This window comes from Diabrotica virgifera, chromosome 8, assembly GCF_917563875.1.
Source record: "Diabrotica virgifera virgifera chromosome 8, PGI_DIABVI_V3a".
NCBI lineage: Eukaryota > Metazoa > Arthropoda > Insecta > Coleoptera > Chrysomelidae > Diabrotica > Diabrotica virgifera.
In genome coordinates this window covers 42,628,802-42,652,914 of record NC_065450.1, presented here as the reverse complement: position 1 = coordinate 42,652,914, position 24,113 = coordinate 42,628,802, and the positions used below count along the sequence as shown (strand labels likewise).

Here is a 24,113-nt window from a genome sequence, read left to right as displayed (position 1 = left end):
GAAATTGACTAAGTTATTCAAGGCCAAATTTGACGAGTACAAAATGTATGATTTGTAAAAGAAAATGAAGGAATTTGATGAAATAGAACAATTGGATATGTTTTATTTTGTCAAATTTCTTTATTTTCTGTTTATTCACGGCAAAATTGGAAGTAGAATTGTGTTTTGTATAAGCCAAATTTGACCTTGAATAACTTGTCGTCAATTTCTTGTTCAATTATTGTTGATGTAAAGTGGACTTTATAATGTTTTATTATTCCCGTTACCAAGATGATAGAAGTTTGGTGGTTAATTCTAATAAGCAAAAATATAATTTTTATCAATGTATCCTTACTACAGATGAATATTGAGAGCATCTTTTTGAAGTTGAGCGTACGTGTGCCCAAAATAGGTCCAGTTTTAGTCCTAATGCGGATGGACTATAAATGAACGTCCTTCGGACGTCCGACGTTGGACGTACTTACGTGTTGAATAAATATGAACGTCCTTTGGACGTCCGTTGGACATTGACATCGATCCGTGAGCGTCATCTGCAAAGAAGAAAATCACAAGCCAGGACAACCAATCCAAATAGTGAGTGTTTCAAACTTTTATGTTGTGTTGTCAAAAGTTTATTTAATTATTTATGTTTTTCCTTACATACTTACATATTTTTTCAAGCTTTTTGGTATATTTTTCATATTTTTTACTATATTTCGATAAAAAAATTCTTCGCAGTTTTATCCTAATCAACATCATCATCATTCTATCCAAAAAGGCAAATCGCCAAAATCGCAATTTTATCATAATATGATATGTATATTTGCATTTTACCACATTTTTTCGATGTTTTGAAACATTTTTGTATATCTTTTGTGTATCTATCTATATTTTGTATATCACCCCTCCTCGGGGTGAAACTCACCCCCCAAATTCACATACTAATTTGTAAGTACACATACTTTGTAAGTATGGAATAAAGGTTGCTTAATATTAATCAGTTTATCGAAGTCCGGACTTATTTTGAACGTTTTTCACCCCAGAGAAAGAGTGAAACTCACCCCAGGGCAATAGCACACATTGGCACAATATCACTTTTTTTCTTTGGCATGTTAGCTATGCGTATGCCAAATTTCATGTCAATCCTTTAAAATTTACAGCAAAAACCATCAAAGAATGTAGTAATACTTGTTTTCATGAAGTCGGTGATAGAGTTTGACAAATCTTTATGGTTGTTAAATATCTTTTAATTTGTGTATTCGATTTTTAAAGGTAGGTACTATATACGTCCATTTGGCACAATAAAAAATAACCTTCGACCGGTACATATTGCTTGTATCGATGCTCGGTGCATTGTTCAGTCATAAATTTTACCTGTCCCTATAGCGTCGGCCGTCGGGTCCTATTGTAAATTATTATAATAATAGTCCGTCTCGGTATTTTATTATTTCTGTCATAAGTATCTCTGTGGAAATGCAAATGCTGCTTGTAACATCCCAAAAACCAGCTCTACTATTAATTGTACTCGTATAAATAAGTGTATAATATGTACCTACCTACTTATTTATTGTATTCATTTATAGACCTGGATCCCGCGTAATAAAAAAGTTGATTAACAGCAAGCTGAAAATTTGTTAATAGCTTCACGGTGTCTAGTCGGACAAACTTTGATGTACGGGAATACTGGAACCGGGGAAGTTTTAATTGTGGAACAGGTTAAAAACTTGGAACATGAGACTACCGAAAACGTTCCATGTATTTTGTCGGACAGAACCTCCAATTGATTTGTTACCATTTCATTAAACTCTTATGCAAAAATCAGACTGCGTACCAGTCTACTTTTATTCTCTTAATATTTTTACTTAAAAAAAGTGTACTACAATCATCTCGCTAAACTTAATATAACTGTTTTCGAGATAAACCCATTTTAAATCTGCGATATAACATAATTTTTTGCATAATATTGTAGTTAAATCCGAAAAATCAACTTAAAACCATAATAATAATTGTGCCAATTCTCATTTATGTCATTTATATTTTTGGAGATTTTTATGGTTTATAAGTTATTTTTCGAGTTTAGCGAGACGAATGTAGTATATATTTTTTAAGTAATAATATTAAGAGAATAAAAGTTTTGATTCGAAAAGTATATGTAATGTAGAGTTCCCTCAGCGATGTGATATAATATTATTACAGTATAGCTCCCCGTGCATGACAAGCTTATGGAGGTAGCCCATATAGCCTAGGCTATAATATTATTAAAAAAATCACTTAGATGGGACAATGGCTTTAGGAAATTCGAGACATCAAAATGGCCCATTTTTAAGGTGGTGCGTTAATTTCTTGGAGAAATGTAATTATAATTTAATGTACATAATCTAATATCCAATAATTGTAAATTAATATAAGATGTAATATAAGTTCCTTAAAAAATATATTTTTTATTTCCCACAATACATTCTCCACAGGTATAAATATCGTCTCTAGACGTCCACCGAACGTCCTCCCAGGACGTTAGATGGATGATCGGCAGCAATACATTGGACCAAACTGGGACGTCCTATGAAGGCCCAATTGACGTCCACCGAACGTCCCTTCGGACGTTAGGTGGACCTCCATTGGGCGTTTGGCAACGTGGAATTAGGACCAAAATTGGACGTCCTGTTAAGGTCCAATTCACGTCCCCTAAGACGTCCGATTAAGATCCAATTTACTCCGATTAAGGTCCAATTTACGTCCAATTAAGGTCCCATTTACGTCCGATTAAGGTCCAATTTACGTCCGATTAAAGTCCAATTTACGTCCGATTAAGGTTCAATTTACGTCCGATTAAGGTCCAATTTACGTCCGATTAAGGTTCAATTTACGTCCGATTAAGGTCCAATTTACGTCCGATTAGGGTCCAATTTACGTCCCCTAGGACGTCCGATTAAGGTCCAATTTACGTCCGATTAAGATCCAATATATGTCCCCTCGGACATTAGATGGACGTCCAATGGACGTTCGGTAGCGCGACATTTGGACCAAAATAGGACGTATAAAGGACGTTCCTCGGACGAAAACGGACGTCCAATGGACGTCCCTAAAGTCCGTGAAGGACGTCCATTGGACGTCCTTGTGCTATTAGGGTAGGTACCTACCTATAATTCTGGTGATTTTTTAAATCCTCTATTGTTAAGAGAATTTACACCTTTAGCCAAAGTTTTACGATTTTCTAACGGAAATTAACAAGTTATTTTAAATACGCACCAATTATCGATGTTGAAAGGAGTTTTTCAAGTTATAAAAATATTTTGTCTGATCAAAGAAAATGTTTCCTCGTAAAGAATTTGGAAAAACACATTGTAGTGAATTATAATCGAAGATATATTTATAGTGATATTGTTGTTTTATTTTAAATAGGTAACTATTGGTAGCAGTTTTTGTAAAAACTGTGAATAAATTGCATATATAAAAAATGATTTTATTTGAAAAATAATAAATAAGATTACTAAATAAGACAGAAAATTTGTGGTTTCCCGAAATGCGCATGTTTTGAATTTTTGTGCATATCTTGCGCATATTTCGTAATTTTTTACCGCATATATATGCGAATATTTCATCAAAATTGATCGCATATAAATCCGCTCCCTAGTCATTGTATTCTGTTGGCTGATTCCAATGATTTGAGCCGCCGTACGACACGTTGGGACCAATGGGAGTGAAGATACGTAACTAATACCTATCAAGAGGTTTACTCAAACTTCTTTTCTGTACTTATACCTACCACTCGGTATAAGTACAAAAAAGAAGTTTGTGTAAACCTTTGCACAACTGTGTAAATACTAAAGAAAAATCTAAAATATTAAAAAAAAAAAAGTGGAATCCGTTAATCTGTTCTCGAAAAAATTAGCTATGAAAATGAGCATAATTTTCTATATCCCTAACTTTTGACGAGCAGTTTAGCTTAAATGGGGAAAAGCGGTAAGCTTAGACCAAACACCAGTAGGAGGCATTCAATTAATTGAGGAAAAAAATTAAATGGATAACAATATTCATTTCAGTTATAGAAAAGGCATTGCCCCGCTAGAATGGTTGAAATCACAAGTAACAATTAATAGTCCTACAAAAAAGACAGGCGCTTGAAAGTGATAAGCCCATTGAACAATAAGCCTGCGAACTGCCTTTTAAACACATTCTTAAAAATAATCCATAACACAATTAAAAAAAGGTTTGTTAAGAAATTTTTTATAAACTTCAGAAATTCAACAACTTCTCCTGATTATGTTTAAAAAACGTACGGAATGCACTAAATGAAAAAAAGAAGAAAAAGATTTATCATACCGTTATACTCTAATATATTCTTACGTTGAATATTTGATGCTTCCCTGTAGAGTATAAAACGGACAGTTGTGTTTTTCCCGTGAGCTGCCTTGTTTAGTCTTCTTTGTCGTTCTATTCGTTAAATCCTATCCTCTCAAGTCACAGCGTCAGAAAGCAGTGGGTATATGCAGTGAACGGGAGGCCTATGTCGAGCAGTGAACGTTGGGGCCCTTTCGCGTTTATCATATGTAGAGAAGTCGCTTGTCAAAAACTGGACGTATGTAATCGTATTCTATTTGTTAAATACTCTCACCTAATATGTCATACCATGTGTGTTAATCCATTTTATTTCTACAATTTTAAAGTGTTATTACATGCCGTCATTTTCATTTGTCTACACCATCTTATTCTGCCAGTTAAATCCCATCATTTCAGACGCTGTACGTCACGATTGAACCAATAGAACCGTAGATACAAGACTAAGGCCCTTTTGACATGATGCTGTAATTGATTTTCATACGTCATTGTATTATATTAGTCAAATCCAGTTATTTTAGGTGCTGTACGCCACGATTGGACCAATAGGAGCGAAGATACGTAAATAAGGCCCTTTTGACATATTGCTGTATTTGATTTTTCTGTGTCATTGTATTCTGTTCATTAAACCCTACCATTTGAGCTGCTGTACGTCACAATTGGACCAATAGGACTAGATATACATAACTAGGGCCCTTTTGACTTGTTGCTGTATTTGATTTTTCTGTGTCATTGTATTTTATTTGTCAAGTCCTATTATTTGAGATGCCGTACGTCACGATTGGTCTTATAGGACCGAAGATACGCGACTAAGGCCCTTTTGACATGAGGTTGTATTTGATTTTTCTCTCATTGTATTCTGTTTGTCAAATCCTATCATTTGAGGTGCTATACATCACGATTGGACCAACAGGACCGAAGATACATAACTAAGGCCCTTTTGACATATTGCTTGTTTGATTTTTCTGTGTCATTGTCTTCTATGATGTCTAAGGCATATCTCTGATATGCCCTATTTTTAAATTGGACTTCGTAAGTCCTAGGTTTTCACCCACAAGCTTTTATTTGACACCTCATTTGTCATTCTACCCGGTATAATGGCGGAGGAGTTATATTGGCGGTCGTACGGACCGACAGAAAGAGTACCCAGCTCAAATATCTCACCTTTAGTACCATCCTTGGATTATAAGCTTTCATTTGACACCTCATTTATTATTATAGCTGGTATAATGATAGAGGAGTTACATTCGCGGTCGGACGGACCCACCGACAGACCGCCTAGGTCAAATATCTCACCTTTAGTACCATCCTTGTATTACCAGCTTACATTTGACACCTTATTTGTCGTTCTACCTGGTATAATGACGGAGAAGTTATATTCGCGGTCGTACGGACCGACAGAAAGATTGTCTAGGCCAAATATCTCACTTTTAGTACCATCCTTGGATTATAAGCTTTCATTTGACACCTTATTTATCATTCTACTTGGTATAAAGACGCAGAAGTTATAGTCGCGGTCGTACGGACCGGCGGAAAGACAGCTTAGGTCAAATCGCTCACCTGTAGTACCATCATTGGATTATCAGCTTTCATTTGACACCTCATTTGTCATTCTACTTGGTATAAAGACGCAGAAGTTATAGTCGCGGTCGTACGGACCGGCGGAAAGACAGCCTAGGTCAAATCGCTCACCTGTAGTACTATCATTGGATTATCAGCTTTCATTTGACACCTCATTTGTCATTCTACTTGGTATAACGACGGAGGGGTTATATGCGCGGTCGTACGGACCGACGGAAAGACAGCCTGGGTCAAATATCTCACCTTTAGTACCATCCTTGGAATATAAGCTTTCATTTGACACCTCATTTGTCATTCTACCTGGTATAATGACGGAGAAGTTATATTCGCGGTCGTACGGACCGACAGAAAGATTGCCTAGGCCAAATATCTCACCTTTAGTACCATCCTTGGATTATAAGCTTTCATTTGACACCTCATTTATCATTCTACCTGGTATAATGATTGAGGAGTTATACTCGCGGTCGGACGGACCGACGGACAGACCATGTAGGTCAAATATCTCACCTTTAGTACCATCCTTGGAATATCAGCCTTCATTTGACACCTCATTTCTCATTCTACATGGTATAATGACGGAGGAGTTATATTCCCGGTCATACGGACCGTCGGAAAGACTGCCTAGGTCAAATATCTCACCTTTATTACCATCCTTGGAATATAAGCTTTCATTTGACACCTCATTTGTCATTCTACCTGGTATAATGATGGAGGAGTTATATTGGCGGTCGGAGGGACCGGCGCACAGATCGCCTAAGTTAAATATCTCACCTTTAGTACCATCCTTGTATTATAAGCTTTCTTTTGACACCTCATTTGTCATTCTACCTGGTATAATGACGGAGGAGTTATATTCGCGGTCGGAGGGACCGACGGAAAGACAGCCTAGGTCAAATATCTCACCTTTAGTACCATCCTAGGATTATCAGCTTTCATTTGACACCTCATTTGTCATTCTACCTGGTATAATGACGGATAAGTTATATTCGCGGTGGGAGGGACCGAGTCACAGACCGCCTAAGTCAAATATCTCACCTTTAGTACCATCCTTGTATTATAAGCTTTCTTTTGACACCTCATTTGTCATTCTACCTGGTATAATGACGGAGGAGTTATATTTCCGGTCGGAGGGACCGACGGAAAGACAGCCTAGGTCAAATATCTCACCGTTAGTACCATCCTTGGATTATATGCTTTCATTTGACACCTCATTTGTCATTCTACCTGGTATAATGATGGAGGAGTTATATTCGCGGTCGTAAAGACCGACGGACAGACCGCCAAGGTCAAATATCTCACCTTTAGTACCATCCTTGGATTATCAGCTTTCATTTGATACCTCATTTGTCATTCTAGCTGGTATATTGACGGAGGAGTTGTGGTTACAGACAGACGGACAGACGGACGTGGATAATACAAAGTTTTCACATTTTTTCAAAATTGGGTGAAAACAATAAAACATGATGCCAGACTGATTTCTTTATGAAAATAATATATACATTCTCAAATTGTCTATTTTTCGTTGTGAATAATATTGTATTCAACAGTGATGCCAAATTTCTGATGCCAAAATGATTGATAATGAAAGTGGGATATACGTTTTCATGTATATAACGGCAGCGACAAAACGGTAAAACACTGAACTAAATGTATATAATATTTTCACTGTACGATCATTTTGGACTCAAACATTTTATGGAATAAACTTATATAACTTAGTAAGAGGTAAACAAGGAAAGCTGATATATTAAAGTAACATCAAGGAATCAAATCTCTAACTACCGAGCTGATTAGACTTCTGGTAGCAAGTACAGGAATAAAGTTATTAAGGTAGTGTAAAGTGGCATCGATATACAGATGCCACTTTGCAAGACGATGCCAAATCGATGGTAAATGCATAATGTATCGATGCCAAATTGATAGTAGGATGTATATATATATATATATATATATATATATATATATATATATATATATATATATATATATATATATATATATATATATATATATATATATATATATATATATATATATATATATATATATATACATCCTACTATCAATTTGGCATCGATACATTATGCATTTACCATCGATTTGGCATCGTCTTGCAAAGTGGCATCTGTATATCGATGCCACTTTACACTACCTTAATAACTTTATTCCTGTACTTGCTACCAGAAGTCTAATCAGCTCGGTAGTTAGAGATTTGATTCCTTGATGTTACTTTAATATATCAGCTTTCCTTGTTTACCTCTTACTAAGTTATATAAGTTTATTCCATAAAATGTTTGAGTCCAAAATGATCGTACAGTGAAAATATTATATACATTTAGTTCAGTGTTTTACCGTTTTGTCGCTGCCGTTATATACATGAAAACGTATATCCCACTTTCATTATCAATCATTTTGGCATCAGAAATTTGGCATCACTGTTGAATACAATATTATTCACAACGAAAAATAGACAATTTGAGAATGTATATATTATTTTCATAAAGAAATCAGTCTGGCATCATGTTTTATTGTTTTCACCCAATTTTGAAAAAATGTGAAAACTTTGTATTATCCACGTCCGTCTGTCCGTCTGTCTGTAACCACAACTCCTCCGTCAATATACCAGCTAGAATGACAAATGAGGTATCAAATGAAAGCTGATAATCCAAGGATGGTACTAAAGGTGAGATATTTGACCTTGGCGGTCTGTCCGTCGGTCTTTACGACCGCGAATATAACTCCTCCATCATTATACCAGGTAGAATGACAAATGAGGTGTCAAATGAAAGCATATAATTCAAGGATGGTACTAACGGTGAGATATTTGACCTAGACTGTCTTTCCGTCGGTCCCTCCGACCGCAAATATAACTCCTCCGTCATTATACCAGGTAGAATGACAAATGAGGTGTCAAAAGAAAGCTTATAATACAAGGATGGTACTAAAGGTGAGATATTTGACTTAGGCGGTCTGTGACTCGGTCCCTCCGACCGCGAATATAACTTATCCGTCATTATACCAGGTAGAATGACAAATGAGGTGTCAAATGAAAGCTGATAATCCTAGGATGGTACTAAAGGTGAGATATTTGACCTAGGCTGTCTTTCCGTCGGTCCCTCCGACCGCGAATATAACTCCTCCGTCATTATACCAGGTAGAATGACAAATGAGGTGTCAAAAGAAAGCTTATAATACAAGGATGGTACTAAAGGTGAGATATTTAACTTAGGCGATCTGTGCGCCGGTCCGTACGACCGCGAATATAACTCCTCCGTCATTATACCAGGTAGAATGACAAATGAGGTGTCAAATGAAAGCTTATATTCCAAGGATGGTAATAAAGGTGAGATATTTGACCTAGGCTGTCTTTCCGACGGTCCGTACGACCGGGAATATAACTCCTCCGTCATTATACCATGTAGAATGAGAAATGAGGTGTCAAATGAAGGCTGATATTCCAAGGATGGTACTAAAGGTGAGATATTTGACCTACATGGTCTGTCCGTCGGTCCGTCCGACCGCGAGTATAACTCCTCAATCATTATACCAGGTAGAATGATAAATGAGGTGTCAAATGAAAGCTTATAATCCAAGGATGGTACTAAAGGTGAGATATTTGGCCTAGGCAATCTTTCTGTCGGTCCGTACGACCGCGAATATAACTTCTCCGTCATTATACCAGGTAGAATGACAAATGAGGTGTCAAATGAAAGCTTATATTCCAAGGATGGTACTAAAGGTGAGTTATTTGACCCAGGCTGTCTTTCCGTCGGTCCGTACGACCGCGCATATAACCCCTCCGTCGTTATACCAGGTAGAATGACAAATGAGGTGTCAAATGAAAGCTGATAATCCAATGATAGTACTACAGGTGAGCGATTTGACCTAGGCTGTCTTTCCGCCGGTCCGTACGACCGCGACTATAACTTCTGCGTCTTTATACCAAGTAGAATGACAAATGAGGTGTCAAATGAAAGCTGATAATCCAATGATGGTACTACAGGTGAGCGATTTGACCTAAGCTGTCTTTCCGCCGGTCCGTACGACCGCGACTATAACTTCTGCGTCTTTATACCAAGTAGAATGATAAATAAGGTGTCAAATGAAAGCTTATAATCCAAGGATGGTACTAAAAGTGAGATATTTGGCCTAGACAATCTTTCTGTCGGTCCGTACGACCGCGAATATAACTTCTCCGTCATTATACCAGGTAGAATGACAAATAAGGTGTCAAATGTAAGCTGGTAATACAAGGATGGTACTAAAGGTGAGATATTTGACCTAGGCGGTCTGTCGGTGGGTCCGTCCGACCGCGAATGTAACTCCTCTATCATTATACCAGCTATAATAATAAATGAGGTGTCAAATGAAAGCTTATAATCCAAGGATGGTACTAAAGGTGAGATATTTGAGCTGGGTACTCTTTCTGTCGGTCCGTACGACCGCCAATATAACTCATCCGCCATTATACCGGGTAGAATGACAAATGAGGTGTCAAATAAAAGCTTGTGGGTGAAAACCTAGGACTTACGAAGTCCAATTTAAAAATAGGGCATATCAGAGATATGCCTTAGACATCATAGAAGACAATGACACAGAAAAATCAAACAAGCAATATGTCAAAAGGGCCTTAGTTATGTATCTTCGGTCCTGTTGGTCCAATCGTGATGTATAGCACCTCAAATGATAGGATTTGACAAACAGAATACAATGAGAGAAAAATCAAATACAACCTCATGTCAAAAGGGCCTTAGTCGCGTATCTTCGGTCCTATAAGACCAATCGTGACGTACGGCATCTCAAATAATAGGACTTGACAAATAAAATACAATGACACAGAAAAATCAAATACAGCAACAAGTCAAAAGGGCCCTAGTTATGTATATCTAGTCCTATTGGTCCAATTGTGACGTACAGCAGCTCAAATGGTAGGGTTTAATGAACAGAATACAATGACACAGAAAAATCAAATACAGCAATATGTCAAAAGGGCCTTATTTACGTATCTTTGCTCCTATTGGTCCAATCGTGGCGTACAGCACCTAAAATAACTGGATTTGACTAATATAATACAATGACGTATGAAAATCAATTACAGCATCATGTCAAAAGGGCCTTAGTCTTGTATCTACGGTTCTATTGGTTCAATCGTGACGTACAGCGTCTGAAATGATGGGATTTAACTGGCAGAATAAGATGGTGTAGACAAATGAAAATGACGGCATGTAATAACACTTTAAAATTGTAGAAATAAAATGGATTAACACACATGGTATGACATATTAGGTGAGAGTATTTAACAAATAGAATACGATTACATACGTCCAGGTTTTGACAAGCGACTTCTCTACATATGATAAACGCGAAAGGGCCCCAACGTTCACTGCTCGACATAGGCCTCCCGTTCACTGCATATACCCACTGCTTTCTGACGCTGTGACTTGAGAGGATAGGATTTAACGAATAGAACGACAAAGAAGACTAAACAAGGCAGCTCACGGGAAAAACACAACTGTCCGTTTTATACTCTACAGGGAAGCATCAAATATTCAACGTAAGAATATATTAGAGTATAACGGTATGATAAATCTTTTTCTTCTTTTTTTCATTTAGTGCATTCCGTACGTTTTTTAAACATAATCAGGAGAAGTTGTTGAATTTCTGAAGTCTATAAAAGAATTTCTTAACAAACCTTTTTTTAATTGTGTTATGGATTATTTTTAAGAATGTGTTTAAAAGGCAGTTCGCAGGCTTATTGTTCAATGGTCTTATCACTTTCAAGCGCCTGTCTTTTTTGTAGGACTATTAATTGTTACTTGTGATTTCAACCATTCTAGCGGGGCAATGCCTTTTCTATAACTGAAATGAATATTGTTATCCATTTAATTTTTTTCCTCAATTAATTGAATGCCTCCTACTGGTGTTTGGTCTAAGCTTACCGCTTTTCCCCATTTAATCTAAACTGCTCGTCAAAAGTTAGGGATATAGAAAATTATGCTCATTTTCATAGCTAATTTTTTCGAGAACAGATTAACGGATTCCACTATTTTTTTTTAATATTTTAGATTTTTCTTTAGTATTTACACAGTTGTGCAAAGGTTTACACAAACTTCTTTTTTGTACTTATACCGAGTGGTAGGTATAAGTACAGAAAAGAAGTTTGAGTAAACCTCTTGATAGGTATTAGTTACGTATCTTCACTCCCATTGGTCCCAACGTGTCGTACGGCGGCTCAAATCATTGGAATCAGCCAACAGAATACAATGACTAGGGAGCGGATTTATATGCGATCAATTTTGATGAAATATTCGCATATATATGCGGTAAAAAATTACGAAATATGCGCAAGATATGCACAAAAATTCAAAAAATGCGCATTTCGGGAAACCACAAATTTTCTGTCTTATTTAGTAATCTTATTTATTATTTTTCAAATAAAATCATTTTTTATATATGCAATTTATTCACAGTTTTTACAAAAACTGCTACCAATAGTTACCTATTTAAAATAAAACAACAATATCACTATAAATATATCTTCGATTATAATTCACTACAATGTGTTTTTCCAAATTCTTTACGAGGAAACATATTCTTTGATCAGACAAAATATTTTTATAACTTGAAAAACTCCTTTCAACATCGATAATTGGTGCGTATTTAAAATAACTTATTAATTTCCGTTAGAAAATCGTAAAACTTTGGCTAAAGGTGTAAATTCTCTTAACAATAGAGGATTTAAAAAATCACCAGAATTATAGGTAGGTACCTACCCTAATAGCACAAGGACGTCCAATGGACGTCCTTCACGGACTTTAGGGACGTCCATTGGACGTCCGTTTTCGTCCGAGGAACGTCCTTTATACGTCCTATTTTGGTCCAAATGTCGCGCTACCGAACGTCCATTGGACGTCCATCTAATGTCCGAGGGGACATATATTGGATCTTAATCGGACGTAAATTGGACCTTAATCGGACGTCCTAGGGGACGTAAATTGGACCCTAATCGGACGTAAATTGGACCTTAATCGGACGTAAATTGAACCTTAATCGGACGTAAATTGGACCTTAATCGGACGTAAATTGAACCTCAATCGGACGTAAATTGGACTTTAATCGGACGTAAATTGGACCTTAATCGGACGTAAATGGGACCTTAATTGGACGTAAATTGGACCTTAATCGGAGTAAATTGGATCTTAATCGGACGTCTTAGGGGACGTGAATTGGACCTTAACAGGACGTCCAATTTTGGTCCAAATTCCACGTTGCCAAACGCCCAATGGAGGTCCACCTAACGTCCGAAGGGACGTTCGGTGGACGTCAATTGGGCCTTCATAGGACGTCCCAGTTTGGTCCAATGTATTGCTGCCGATCATCCATCTAACGTCCTGGGAGGACGTTCGGTGGACGTCTAGAGACGATATTTATACCTGTGGAGAATGTATTGTGGGAAATAAAAAATATATTTTTTAAGGAACTTATATTACATCTTATATTAATTTACAATTATTGGATATTAGATTATTTACATTAAATTATAATTACATTTCTCCAAGAAATTAACGCACCACCTTAAAAATGGGCCATTTTTGATGTCTCGAATTTCCTAAAGCCATTGTCCCATCTAAGTGATTTTTTTAATAATATTATAGCCTAGGCTATATGGGCTACCTCCATAAGCTTGCCATGCACGGGGAGCTATACTGTAATAATATTATATCACATCGCTGAGGGAACTCTACATTACATATACTTTTCGAATCAAAACTTTTATTCTCTTAATATTATTACTTAAAAAATATATACTACATTCGTCTCGCTAAACTCGAAAAATAACTTATAAACCATAAAAATCTCCAAAAATATAAATGACATAAATGAGAATTGGCACAATTATTATTATGGTTTTAAGTTGATTTTTCGGATTTAACTACAATATTATGCAAAAAATTATGTTATATCGCAGATTTAAAATGGGTTTATCTCGAAAACAGTTATATTAAGTTTAGCGAGATGATTGTAGTACACTTTTTTTAAGTAAAAATATTAAGAGAATAAAAGTAGACTGGTACGCAGTCTGATTTTTGCATAAGAGTTTAATGAAATGGTAACAAATCAATTGGAAGTTCTGTCCGACAAAATACATGGAACGTTTTCGGTAGTCTGATGTTCCAAGTTTTTAACCTGTTCCACAATTAAAACTTCCCCGGTTCCAGTATTCCCGTACATCAAAGTTTGTCCGACTAGACACCGTGAAGCTATTAACAAATTTTCAGCTTGCTGTTAATCAACTTTTTTTATTACGCGGGATCCAGGTCTATAAATGAATACAATAAATAAGTAGGTAGGTACATATTATACACTTATTTATACGAGTACAATTAATAGTAGAGCTGGTTTTTGGGATGTTACAAGCAGCATTTGCATTTCCACAGAGATACTTATGACAGAAATAATAAAATACCGAGACGGACTATTATTATAATAATTTACAATAGGACCCGACGGCCGACGCTATAGGGACAGGTAAAATTTATGACTGAACAATGCACCGAGCATCGATACAAGCAATATGTACCGGTCGTAAGGTTATTTTTTATTGTGCCAAATGGACGTATATAGTACCTACCTTTAAAAATCGAATACACAAATTAAAAGATATTTAACAACCATAAAGATTTGTCAAACTCTATCACCGACTTCATGAAAACAAGTATTACTACATTCTTTGATGGTTTTTGCTGTAAATTTTAAAGGATTGACATGAAATTTGGCATACGCATAGCTAACATGCCAAAGAAAAAAAGTGATATTGTGCCAATGTGTGCTATTGCCCTGGGGTGAGTTTCACTCTTTCTCTGGGGTGAAAAACGTTCAAAATAAGTCCGGACTTCGATAAACTGATTAATATTAAGCAACCTTTATTCCATACTTACAAAGTATGTGTACTTACAAATTAGTATGTGAATTTGGGGGGTGAGTTTCACCCCGAGGAGGGGTGATATACAAAATATAGATAGATACACAAAAGATATACAAAAATGTTTCAAAACATCGAAAAAATGTGGTAAAATGCAAATATACATATCATATTATGATAAAATTGCGATTTTGGCGATTTGCCTTTTTGGATAGAATGATGATGATGTTGATTAGGATAAAACTGCGAAGAATTTTTTTATCGAAATATAGTAAAAAATATGAAAAATATACCAAAAAGCTTGAAAAAATATGTAAGTATGTAAGGAAAAACATAAATAATTAAATAAACTTTTGACAACACAACACAAAAGTTTGAAACACTCACTATTTGGATTGGTTGTCCTGGCTTGTGATTTTCTTCTTTGCAGATGACGCTCACGGATCGATGTCAATGTCCAACGGACGTCCGAGCACGGACGTCCAATGGACGTCCAAAGGACGTTCATATTTATTCAACACGTAAGTACGTCCAACGTCGGACGTCCGAAGGACGTTCATTTATAGTCCATCCGCATTAGGACTAAAACTGGACCTATTTTGGGCACACGTACGCTCAACTTCAAAAAGATGCTCTCAATATTCATCTGTAGTAAGGATACATTGATAAAAATTATATTTTTGCTTATTAGAATTAACCACCAAACTTCTATCATCTTGGTAACGGGAATAATAAAACATTATAAAGTCCACTTTACATCAACAATAATTGAACAAGAAATTGACGACAAGTTATTCAAGGTCAAATTTGGCTTATACAAAACACAATTCTACTTCCAATTTTGCCGTGAATAAACAGAAAATAAAGAAATTTGACAAAATAAAACATATCCAATTGTTCTATTTCATCAAATTCCTTCATTTTCTTTTACAAATCATACATTTTGTACTCGTCAAATTTGGCCTTGAATAACTTAGTCAATTTCTTGTTCAATTTATTGTTGATGTAGAGTGGACATAACGAATAATTTACCGATCAGATTTTCACACTTTACATAAAAACAAAAACATGTATTAGATATTAAACTACATATACAGTTTTGAATTAAATATGATTTATAATCTTTTCCATTTAAACTATTTTATTAACATAATTAAGTTAATATTTTATTAAATAATTTTGCTGTTTAATCCCCTTATTGGTAGAATATGTCCAATATGGACGATTGGAAAAGGTCCGTATTTCGTCCGAGTACGGACGTCCAAAGGACGTTCATATTTATTCCACCCGAAGGACGTCCAACACCGGACGTCCGAAGGACGTACATATTTAGTCCACCCGAAGGACGTCCAACGCCGGACGTCCAAAGGACGTACATATTTAGTCCACCTGAAGGACGTCCAACGCCGGACGTCCAAAGGACGTACATATTTAGTACACCCGAAGTACGTCCAGCGTCGGACGTCCAAAGGACGTCCGTTTATGGTCCATGGACGTTTGGACCAAAAATTGACCTATTTTGGACGTCCAAAGGACGTCGTGTGCTATTAGGGTATTAAATATAACAAAAGTATATAAAATTCGGATTTTCGGGTAAAACATCCTTCGTCATTTTAACATCCTACAATCATTTCATAACGGCGGCGTATTATCCTATAAGTACTTTGTGTAGAGATCGTTTATTTTCTAAGAAAAAATGAAAGGCGCTTAATGAGCTGTCTCTCTTGGTTCTCGAATTAATACAGACCACAGCCTGTGCGTGGAAATATTTTGTCGAATTAAAAAATTTAAATTTTGTTTTGGACTAATGAAATAAAACATTTTAGTAGTTCCAAAATGACACAAAATCTAGGCATCGGATAAAAAAGTTTATTTGAAGAAAGTGTATTTTTTTGTTCTTCTTAATGGCGGTACAGGCTCGTTTTTTTAATATTGTATTTAATTACAGAATAATTTTCAAATATTACCTAATATATTTTTCAAATTGGGCTCTGTACCGCCATTCTTTATTATATTACGGATACGTGTGCCAAATATCTTGAAAAAATATTCAAAATTACAGCCGCAATCTTGGAACGCGTTTTGGCTACCTGTTGATCGCTACTGTATCACCTTAAACAATTTTTTAAACAAATTCACAAAAATAATTTTTTCATTACGAACGATTTTTTAGATAAGTTGGGTTATTCTGAGCAAAAAAGGTATCTTGAGATTTTTCTCTAAAATTGATTTTTGTCGAGTTATATGGCCATTTTCGCATTTTTCAGGTTTTAAATCGCGTATAACTCGACAACAATCAATTTTAGAGAAAATTGACAAGAGACCTTTTTTGTTCAGAATGTCCAAAATTATCTAAAAAAAATTGTTCAAAGTGAAAAAATTATTTTTGTGGATTTGTTTAAAAAATTGTTTAAACAATTTTTCGACCACGGCACCTTGTGAATATGTTATAAGGACCTCTTTTTGAGTAAGTTTGTGCAAAAAAATCGAATCGGAATAATTTCACTAACAGGGGCGACGATAAATCCGGGACTATAGCGCTAATTATTAATAATTAAAAATAACAGCTTGGGCTAAGGGTTTGAAACTTGATCTGCTCACTTTTTAATTTCATAATAATAACTTTTAATCGAGTTATTAAGACTTAAAAATGGCCATTTTCGCATTTTTCAAATTTTTAATCGCATATAACTCGGCAACAATCAATTTTAAACAAAAATGGCAAGACACCTTTTTTGCCCAGAATGACACAAGTTATCTAAAAAAAATTGTTCGAAATGAAAAAATTGTTTTTGTGAATTTGTTTCAAAAAAATTTTTTAAACAATTTTTCGACCAATGCACCGCCCGGCACCCTTTGGATATGTTATAAGGACCTCTTTTTGAGTAAGTTTGTGCAAAAAAATCGAATCGGAATAATTTCGCTAGCGGGGGCGACGATACTGCCCGGTCTACTTTTGATGCTGATGGTGATAGAATAGATACTTTTTATATAACAAAAATAAAACTTTTTTTAAACTCTTTAAAAAATTTGTGGCGGGTTTTCCCCGAAAAGTGCGTTATTTTTTGGACATTTTACGTTGAACTAGTCGATTTGGAATTTGACGAATAAGAACCAACTTTTGATTAGCTCCAACTCTGTTTTTATTGTGTGTCCAGACTTCATACATACATCATTTTTTTTACTGTTTTATAAGCTTTATATTTGCTAGGAATAGTTTTTCGATCAAATACTTACTTTTTGATTTATTTGCGAAAAACCATCTAAAAACAAAAGTTACAAGGAATTTAATTAGTTTATCCACTTACGGACTTATTTGGACCTATATTTTTTCACACTCGAGAAGGGGGTGGTACTCATCCCCAGAAAAAAAGCACACACTGGCACTCTGATGTTCATTTCGCGAAATATCGCAGGCTTCGTATTTAAAATTTTTAATTTACTCCTCACCCCTTTCCGTGGGGGTTCGTTTTTGGTATCATTCGATAGACTTTTGAAAAATATTGAACACGCATTTTTTAGTTTTTCGATCTGACGTTCATTTCGCGAAATATTCGCTTTTTTGTGAAACTTTGTGACTCGCCCATCATTTCTTCAGATTTGGGAACACTTAATAATCGGAGGCGGCCAAGTCAGGAGAGTAAGCCGCATGAGAAAGTAATTAGAACCCCAACTCGAATTTCTGCTACTGTCACAACGCTCTTGTGAGTCGATGTATTGTCTTAGGTCTTGAGAACACTTTTTTCTTCTGCTTATGGAGTCGTTTTTCATTCATCACATACCGGAACTCACCACATAAATTTTGAAGACCCTGACATCAAAACTGTATTAAATTATATGTGATCTAAGTAAGTTAATGAAAAGTCAGAATAGATAGAGTAGAACACTTATAAAAAAAATTGTAACAAGCAATTGGACATCGTAAGTTCTAATTTTTCACAAAAAGTGACCGGAAGTTGAACCGGCAGTCGATATTTGAACCCTTCGTGTAACTTTTTGTCAGCTGATATGACGGATGAATTTTGTTCACCTACAGATATGGACGAACAGACAGGCATGAAACCGGAAGTATGTATTTGTTCTGGTCTTTCTTAGTCGTGTTGACCAATAGTTTGTACTATTTCGACGAATTTAAAACAGTACTTTCGGTTGCAACTCTGGAACAGGCAGTCCGAGGTCAAACTTCTCACATGTAATATCATATTTTGGTTATAGGCTTTCATTTGACACCTTATTTGTCATTCTTTCTGTCCTACTAATAGACGAGTTGTGTTTATTGACGGACAGACATGGATAATTCTAGGTTTTCACATTTAATGATAAAAACAATAATTATACAATTCAGTTAACCTGACTATATCATTGTGATAATGACTTCTTATCTAAAAGTGACAACGGCAATAATTGCCGTTGTAATAATTATTATTCCATTCACTCACGATAAAATATCGCAAAACCTCCAGATTTTAAAGAACCGCTTGGATTGACATAAAATTTGGCACACACGTAGCTAAAATGCCAAAGAAAAAAGTGAGATTATGCCGATATGTTCTCTTGTCCTGGATGTGACTTTCACCCCTTCTTGGAGGTGAAAAAACATACGTGCAAAATAAGTCCGGAAGTGGATAAACTGACTAATTCTAATTCTAAGCAAATTTTGTTCTATAAAAGTTTTAGGTCAATACTTTTCGAGGTATGTGCGAGTGAATATGTTTATTTTTCATAGAAAAACACGTTTTGGACGGATTTTCGCAAATAACTCAAAAAGTAAGTATGTACATATTTTATCGAAGAAAATATTCCTAGCAATAATATAGCTTATGAAAAAGAGGTGTCAGTATAAGGTCTGTAGACCCAGTAGAAGCAGGGTTGCAGCTAATGAAAAATAGGTTCTTATTCGTCAAATACCAAATCGAATATTTCAACGTAAAATAACCAAAAAAATAAAGCACTTTTCGGGAAACACTCATCATAACTCTTTTAAAGTGTTTAAAAAAAATTTTTTTTGGTGTGTTTAAAACAGTTTCTAGCGTGAAAAGTAAGCAAGTTACGCTGAAAATAAAATCGTTCCCTTTTTTTTGGCAAAAGAAAGTCATGAAAATTAATTGTTACCGCTTCACACGTTACTTTAGATAAATGTATTGTTTATACAGGGTGTCTCCGAAAATAGTGCGTTCCTTTAAGGTGTGGATATAATACACAATTTAGAACAAAAAGGTGTTGTAACATTTTTTCCTAAAGTTAACCGTTTCAACAAAAATTACGTTGTTCTCCATAAGAGTAAATTTTTATTTTCATAAATTTATATGACCTGGCAACATGGCGTAGAAGAACCTGTGACTGTGAAATTTAATCTAATGGGACCCCTTGTTTATTTACTAATTGAGTATCAATTTGCATATCAAAATGTATTTTCGTTTTTTGGTCAAACGGCTGAATTTAGAATAAAATGTTATAAGACTTTTTTGCTCTACATTGTGCCTGCTATCTATACCTTTAAGGAACGCACTATTTTCGGGGAAACCCTGTATATGATCTGTAAGTTGCATTGGTTCAAAATGCTTATTTTTGAAAGGGGTTTTGTTGAAAGGCCTCGAACGAATCACTAGTCACGAGTATGTATATGCAAATTTTGAACAGCCATATCTTAACCAATTTTTGTCTTCCAGAAAATCAAAAAATTCCAAATATTTAAAAAAGCAACACCTACATTTTTTACTCTTTAAGATATTTGGTATCACTAATAATTTTTAAGTTATTTTGACAAAAGTCTTTTTTTCAAAATTAAAGATTTAAAAAAAATTACTTTAAAACCAAATTTTTCCACAAATAAGCACTTTGAACTGATGAAACTTACAAACACAAACAATACATAAAGTTACTTGTGAAGTGGTAACGATTAATTCCATTTGGGCTGTTAATTAGAGGGAGTTTTTAGAATATTTTTAACCAAAAAAAAAGGAACAACTGTATTTTGAGCGTAACCTGCTTACTCTTGCTGCTGGAAACTTAAAAAAAAAATAAAAATAAACGTTTTCTTAAACACTTTAAGAAAGTTGTAATAAGTTTTTCCAGAAAAGTGTTTCATTTTTTTTATTTCACGTTAAAATATTCGATTTGGAATTTGAGATATAAGAGCTTATTTTTCACTATAGTCTGTTTTTAAACAAGAGGAGTCATTCAAATTTCCCGCGCCGTACACCTTGTTTGTAATTGGTACAACCTCAGGCAATTTTACTCATATCAAATTTTGACACTATTGGCATTTCATAGGTTAGTTTATTTATTTTATCAGCAATTTTTGTATTTTCTGCGTTCTTCCTTTTATTTTTAGATTTTTAGTCAAGATTACCGTCAAAGGCCGATATGATCAACCAAAAAAGAAGATTTATCTGATGATATTTCTAGTGACTTTCTTGGGTGTGAATCTGCCATTTAGTTTACCTACTCCTCTTGGTTTTAAAACAAAGCTTAGCAATAACTCTGCTTCTACTGGGTCTACAGACCTGACACATATACCATTTTTTCACTTTTTTATAAGCTATATTTACTATTTGCTAATTTTTTTTCAACAAAGTACCTACTTTTTGAGTTATTTGCGAAAAACCGTATAAAAACGTTTTTTTTTTTGTTGAAAAATGAACATATTCACTCGCAAATATCTCTAAAATATTGACTTAGTGAAAAACGCTATAAAATAGAAGTTGCTTAGAATTAGTCAGTTTATCCAATTCCGGACTTATTTGAACGTATTTGTTTTCATACCCTATAACCGACGAAACTCACCTCCAGATCAAAAGCACATATCGGCACAATATCCCTTTTTTTTTAACATATTAGCTATAGGTACGTGTCCCAAATTTTATGTCAAACCAAGCGTTTCTTCAAAATTCTGACCAAAAACCCTAAGTAAATTAAACGAAAATATAAAATGAATTTTTCAAACAAATATTTTAAGTCGGTATGAGAAATTTTAATTTAACAGATGAAATCAAATAAACACAATTCAACTCGTAAAATATTTAGACCCTTGCTTGGTAATCCAGCTGAACAGGTAAAGAACCTACCTTTTATGTAGTTTATAATCTGAGAGGATGGAATATTTTACCAAAATATTCCATCCTCTAAGTTTACAATAGACCTTTTCTACCTGTCCTCAAAAGATCGGTATTTTTAACTCGTGGCAACGTCGAAAAGCGGCAAAATGATGGGAAATACACATTTTTATGTGGTGGAAGTCAAAATGGTTATGAAGTGTAAAAATTTTTGTATATAATTTAAATTTTTAAAATTAAAATTTTAGAAAACTGAGAACGATACAGGGCGTTAAAAAATGCGCTCAACAAACATACACGAATTAAAATTCGAAAATGATAGTATTTCTTGATGATGCCAAATGACTGCAACATGAAAAGATGACATAATGATAGCGGGATGTATATATATATATATATATATATATATATATATATATATATATATACCATGCCAATGGCCATTACTTGTCGAGGCATTAGCTAAATAAAAAAAATTGCGACAATATAAAAATTTTCGCAATTAAATTTCCATAAAATTAAATTTCGACATTTGACTGACCAACTTAGTCTCTCCTAGGTTTGACTAGTCAAAGGCCGAAACTCCTAATTTATTTCGGGCTTTGACTAAGACCGTCAGTCAAACCTGAGGATTGCCTAGTCAAACCTAGGAGTGCCTGAAATTCGGCCTTTGACTATAACATATACATTATACCCCATTCCACGAATATACGACCCTGTTGGATTATCGCGACAACGAATATTTTACTGTGCAAAATATGAAGAACGAAAGTAAATTGCAAATTATATTGTTGTTTATTAGAGTAATTATTTGAGCAAAATACTTTCGTACTTCTTATGTTGCACACTAAAATATTCGTTGTCGCGATAATCCAAAACAGTCGTATATTCGTGGAATACACCATAAATACTTTCTTATAGGAAAACACCAATTAATGCTTATATATTTTGGTTTTTATTTTAGGATTTTTCCACATAGAAAATACATGGAAAACTGAGAAAATATTACCTGGAGATTTGTGTAGTAAAGATCAGCTTATGAGTCAAACTGCTGAGGGAAACACAATGAATTGTAAAATGTGTGTTAAGCGGTTTTCTTGTAAAGATTATTTGGAAAAACATATGACAACACATATAGGTCAAAAAACTTTCCAATGTGAAATTTGTTTTAAGCAATTCTCACAAATAAGTAATTTTAAAACGCATTTGACAACGCATTCTGTAGAAAAACTCTTCGAATGTAAAATTTGTTTTAGTCATTTTTCTAACAAAACGCTGTACAAGAAACATTTACCAACGCACACTGATCAAAAAGGGTACAAGTGCGAAATTTGTTTTAAACAGTTTTCGCAAAAAAGTAATTTGAAAACACATTTGAGAATACATACTGGAGGAAAACCTCACAAGTGCGAAATTTGTTTGAGGCAGTTTTCAAAAATATGTCATTTGAAAAGACATTTGAGAACGCATACGGGAGAAAAACGTCACAAGTGTGAAATTTGTTCTAAGCAATTTAACGTATTAGCAAGTTTAAAAATACATTTGAGAACGCACACGGGAGAAAAACCTCACAAGTGTGAAATTTGTTTTAATCAATTTTCACAAATAATTAATTTAAAAACACATTTGAGGACGCACACAGGAGAAAAACCTCACAGGTGTGAAATTTGTTTTAAGCAGTTTTCACAGAAAAGTAATTTAACAAAACATTTAGCGCTACACATGGGAGAAAAACCTCACAAGTGTGAAATTTGTTTTAATCAATTTTCACAAATAATTCATTTAAAAACACATTTGATGACGCACACAGGAGAAAAACCTCACAGGTGTGAAATTTGTTTTAAGCAGTTTTCACAGAAAGGTAATTTAACAAAACATTTAGCGCTACACATGGGAGAAAAACCTCACAAGTGTGAAATCTGTTGTAAGTGTTTTTCTCGCAATGAGCATTTAAAGATACATTTGAGAGTGCACACGAGAAACAAACCTTAAGATAACGTTTCAAGCGGCTTCCTCTTTAATACAATTGAGGAGGTCAGACGTAAAAGGGTTTAAGTGCAGTTTTGATAGTTCTGAGGTAATCAGCTTCAAAGTTGTTTGAGTTTTATAAATTGAAGCGTTTTGAATGCTTGCTCAGATGGGGACAGGGCTAAAATGAACTACTTGGATGCTGGGGGTCGAAATGGGACTAAAGAGGAAGGAACAGAAACACTCTAACCGTTCGATGCAATCCGGCG

At 34.8% G+C, this 24,113-nt stretch overlaps 1 protein-coding gene across 7 annotated transcripts in view; it reads left to right on the top strand.

Annotated features, from left to right (window-relative positions):
- The window catches only part of LOC126890438 (zinc finger protein 493-like), a 134,793-nt gene that overhangs the window by 62,446 nt on the left and 48,234 nt on the right, over positions 1 to 24,113 (top strand). For 4 of the 7 annotated variants that reach the window (XM_050659377.1, XM_050659376.1, XM_050659375.1 and 1 more), the window contains one exon: positions 22,841 to 23,737. The exons of the other annotated variants lie outside the window; for them this stretch is intronic. In XM_050659377.1, the coding sequence (XP_050515334.1) occupies positions 22,841 to 23,737 (897 nt within the window). The remainder of the gene's footprint in view (positions 1 to 22,840; positions 23,738 to 24,113) is intronic. 7 annotated transcript variants of the gene reach the window in all.